The following is a 4996-nucleotide window of genomic DNA, read 5'->3' on the forward strand; positions in this document are numbered from 1 at the left end:
TATATATATATATTGGTCCTTGTTCCTAATCTTTGTGTCTTCTTTTGCAGAGAGGAGAAGAGTGAGCAGCTTCTGGACACCAGACAGGAGCTGGAGAACATGGAGGTGGAGCTCAAGAGACTCCAGCAAGAGGTCATCAATCACATCCACTTAAACACAACTCATATGCACATGACACAAAATGACTTCCCCCCTCGCATCCACCTGCTCCTCTTTTTTTGTTTCCAAGTACTTTGTGTCTAAAACGCTGCCAGCCTTTAATCAGCTAGCGGGTGATTTAGCTCATTAGGGGCTATTCATACTATTTTTAGTCGGGCTGCAGCCTCACAAGGCTTCTGATTTGGATTGAGCTCTGATCTTACTGAGCCGCTGAGAAAACTTTGAATTGAACCCAGGAGGTGATGGATTAGCTTTGTTTTTGTGAAAAACCAATAAAGTGAACAGTATATTTAATATGTTTTATGTAGCAATAAATGATTGTGTTGCTCTTAAATCATCTTGTACTCCATCCAAGATTACAGGCTCAATGACGTGTTTGACTCTGCAGGTTCTGGAGCACCACTTTGTACATCTGTTTTCTCATGATTTCAGTCATCACTGTACGGAACTGGAACACTTCTGTTTGTCTGTAATCTCCTGCAGAGCTTTCAGCTGTTGTCGGACGCTCGGTTGGCTCGGGCCTACCGTGACGAGCTGGACGCTCTCAGAGAGAAAGCCATACGTGTCGACAAGCTGGAGAGTGAGCTCAGCCGGTACAAGGAGAGACTTCACGACATTGAGTTCTACAAGGCGAGAGTTGAGGTAAACAGCTGCACGTCCTCAGAGCAAGTCTTAAATACATTTCAGATGTGGTATAAACAGAAATGGGTAGTAATTAGTTACATTTGATAATGTCACATAGCAATATACTGTTTCTGTGGATTGATGTGTGTATCTGCTGCTGCTATTACACCTGAAATTCCCCACGTGGGACAGTAAAAGGCTGTTTCTATTCTATTCTATTCTATTCTATTCTATTCTATTCTATTCTATTTACTCGGTTATGTTAACTTGAGTACCATTTTGGGGGAAAAAAACTAGGAATAGTTTTACTATGCCATACTTTTTACTTTTCTTGAGTAATATTATTATGAAATATCACTTCTCTAACTTGATTAAAATTTGAGAATAATCTACCTACTGTAAGTAACGTCACTGAATGAAGAACAAACCTGTTTTAATGGAAAAAATGTTTCTTCTTCTGAAGTTTGTCATTTTGTATTTATGGTGTTTGGATTCACTTTCTGCATTTTAGTATTTAAAGAAACACCACAATTTACACATAACTTTGTAATTTTTGTCAGTCTGACATTTAAACATATGGAGTCATTTCTTAAATGGCTAATTTTTACTTGAGTAAAAATATACTGTGGTAGTCTTATGTCCCTTTTCCACTAGCACCTCTACAGCACTGTTCAAATTGGCCCTCCACGTTTCCAAGGCTTTTCCAGTAGCAAGGATTCGTGGCACTAGCCCCTTTTTCCAGAATTTAATTCACTGTGGTTTCAAGTGTATCGTGCTGGCTTGAAAACGTGACATCAGAAGACTGATGGTCACTGATTGGTTAATGGGTGGAGTCACTGGTTGCATCACAAGAGCTACTCTCACAACCGGTCCGCCTATGCAATAACAACACTACCATGTCCTCAATTGTTGCGTTGAGTACCTTTTTAGGCATCTTCTTCTATTATGTTTAATGGTGGCTGGCAAATAGCATAGTGGAAATATTTATTTAACAGACAGAAATACTTGGTCCAAGAATGAAGGTACTCTGTTGAATGGCCAACTGAGTTTTATTGCAACAAGAGGAACACAGAGAACAACATAGTCATTGAACTGTCCCCCTGCTCTCTTTGAGGCAGTTGAGGCCTCCTATATATACTGTTTAACAAACACCATTATGTCATCTTAATACAGCATGATTTCATCCTAAGGAAATGCTGGGTCAAGGGAAAACATAAAGATAAATACAAGTGTTATCTAAAAATGGTTGTTAGCAGATCTTGTTCTGGCTATAATCACTTATAAACAGGGTGTCGTGAAAACCTAGGTCATTAAAGTGTGTCATGAATTACTGGAGTAAACCAAAAAGTATTATTTCCATTACAGCCACTACCTGGTAAGGCATGTGGTGTAAAATCTTGGACTCTGGGGATGCCCTACTTTGTGATGAAGCCTCCCACTAGAGCTGTTACTGAAGTGTAATGGAAAACCATCCGAACCGTGCTGAACAGAGTTCAGCCAAGTCGAACCGTGCTATAGAGGAGCTAGTGGTAAAGGGCCATTACTTGAGTACAGCTTTTGGGTACTCTACCCACCTTTGGGTATAAATTTGTACAAAAACACACAATAGGATCACTGAAATCCAGCAGGGTGAATGCTGAGTGCTGATGTTGCTGAGGTTTATTAATGACTTTAGTAGTGTTCATTGTGTCTGTTTGTGTTGACTGTATCCTTGGTTGACATTGTGGATTTTGCAGGAGCTGAAAGAGGACAACCAGATTCTCTTGGAGACAAAGACCATGCTGGAGGAGCAACTGGATGGTACCAGGACCCGATCTGACAAACTGCACCTCCTGGAGAAAGAAAATCTGCAGCTCAAATCCAAGATACATGATCTAGAGATGGTAGGGCGGTGCTTTCAGGGTGAGACAGTTATTTTTATTGTTATTTACCTACTGATCCTTTGTGTCCAGGAGCGGGACCTGGACCGTAAGCGTATGGAAGAGTTGTTGGAAGAGAATCTTGTGTTAGAGATGGCCCAGAAACAGAGCATGGACGAGTCCCTGCACTTGGGCTGGGAGCTGGAGCAGCTGTCGAAGACGCCGGACCTGACTGATGGTAAGAAGAAATACCAAGAATTATGGCTGGAGGACTCAGAAAGAAATGGGAGAAGCAGGTTGTACCAGGATGGAGGCTACAGATGGCAGACAGACCTGGCTTCGGTCACTGAACTGTAATCCTGCCATCCTCTTGCGTCTGCCAACCTCCACTGGGGCTTTCTTCTCACTTGGTTAAGACCTGTGCTGTAATTAATATTCAGTGGCTCCACAAAGATAAGCTGCGTGTTTGGATTATATGAGCTGTTAAGAGGTTTAGCTAGCCAGGGATCTGGATAAAGACTTCATGTTGGGTGGGTGTTTGTTAAAAGGTGCTTTAAAGGAATTAAGACTTGTAAAGTTCAACCATATGTTAATGGACTAATTGATGTTTGTTTGCTTGTTTAAGATACAAAATCTATTAGTAGCTGCTAAAATGTGACCTTAGGCTTCAATACAGCTTTCACTGATTCAGTCCCACAGAAATCTTTGGGTGAGGAGGTGAACGAGTTGACTTCAAGTCGCCTGCTGAAGCTGGAGAGAGAAAATCAGGCCCTGCTGAAGGTGGTGGAGGATCTGAAAGGAGCAAGCAGTCAGGATACCTTCACACAACTGTCCAAACTCCGCCAAGAAAACCACAAACTTAACCACAAAGTAAGTAGTGTGCATCCAGAACTGGTGTAGGTTTTTGGGAGTACTACTGAAATAAAGTGATCAGATCAGTGTTTCTGTGTGGTTTTAGAAGATTGCCCACATTGAATCTCCTCAAAGACTCCTTTAAATTATAGCCCCTCAACAGTGAGATCACCACTATTAGCATGCTGCACCAGCTCGCCTCTGTAATATATCACCCAAGCACTTGGCTTAAGACCTTTTCTCACAGAGTCGATGAGGAAATAAAGCGAGAGGAAAGGATAAAGGGGGTGGAAAGCAAAGCTGTAAATCCAGGCAGCACAGCACTGCCTTGTCTTTTCTCTGCTCGTCTTCGACGCTGGAGCCCCCGTTATTTTCTCAACTATTTTCAGAAACATAAGATTCTCTCTTTTGCCTCCGAAGAAAACGGAATAAATTTGTGTTTGTGTCTCACAAAGAGAAAATCCCAAAGAGGGGAATTCAGTTCTGAGTGACTCGAGGACTTAAGTCGAAGCGCATTTAAATATGAAAGTAGACGCTGGGAGACTTTTAGCCCAGAATTGGGTTTATTTTTTTAAGATTTATCTGTGTGAGTGTGCAAGTGTGAGCTTGTCTGCAGTTAATACGGAGTAAGATAATCTTTTCCTTGTGTTATTTCATATTTATGGTAAAAAGTGTTTTTTATGCAAAATGATTTTAAAAAAGTGACATGTATGAGAAAATTGTGAGTAATTGAGATTATTAACAACTCGAAATCCTGACATTTTGTGTTGGAACTCCAATGTTTGAAAATAAATTAGGATAAATAAATTAAATTAAATCAGCTCAGACTCGGTTTAAGCTTAAACTATGTGAGTAATTATTAACTATGTTGCACCTACGGTACATAAAGTAAAAAGATACATATGTTTGTTTTTTCTTTGCTTTCTTTTGCTGTTAACTTCAAATTCTTATTACCTAATCCATATTTCAGGTAATCTCAGACATAAATGGGCCAAATCACACACGCTGATAAGGTCATGTCCTGGCTCATTTGTGTCCACCTATAGCCAGATGTTTGAATTCCTACTCCTGGCTTTCCATTAAATACACAACCAGGTGCTTTAATAGTAGCTATCACAAAAATAAAACCAAAAACCTTTTTTATTAGTGACAAAACTTGGAGAAAGGCCTACAAAACTATGAAACTAAACCTGCCAATTATTATTATTATTAGTGCTAGTTTGAGCACAGTTAGGTCTTTGTGTTGTAATCTTGGACTTGTGGCATCTTCTTTGCAAGAGTTTTCTTTGAGGTATGTTTACTGTAATCTAATATCTCAAAAGATTCACATCATGTAGAAAAGATTGTATCACCGCACTCACTGCTGCAAAGAGAAAAACAGTAGCAAGATGAAAAATAGAGATGTTGTTCTGCATACTGTTCCTTTTTTTTTTTTTTTTTTTTTTTAAAAATGGGTGTTTTTTAGCTCCAGGAAATTTTTTTTTTTTTCATTTGTGACGTAA

General features: G+C 39.8%; 1 protein-coding gene across 1 annotated transcript in view; it reads left to right on the forward strand.

Annotated features, from left to right (window-relative positions):
- Positions 1–4996, forward strand: part of ccdc88ab (coiled-coil domain containing 88Ab) — a gene marked incomplete at its 5' end in the record, with an annotated part of 63393 nt that overhangs the window by 39734 nt on the left and 18663 nt on the right. Inside the window, 5 exon segments of the mRNA XM_014005135.1 lie at positions 51–132; positions 643–801; positions 2520–2666; positions 2736–2880; positions 3334–3512. Coding sequence (XP_013860589.1) covers positions 51–132; positions 643–801; positions 2520–2666; positions 2736–2880; positions 3334–3512 — 712 coding nt within the window.

The sequence above is a fragment of the Austrofundulus limnaeus genome, unplaced genomic scaffold (assembly GCF_001266775.1).
Source record: "Austrofundulus limnaeus strain Quisiro unplaced genomic scaffold, Austrofundulus_limnaeus-1.0 Scaffold28, whole genome shotgun sequence".
In the NCBI taxonomy this organism is placed as follows: Eukaryota; Metazoa; Chordata; class Actinopteri; order Cyprinodontiformes; family Rivulidae; genus Austrofundulus; species Austrofundulus limnaeus.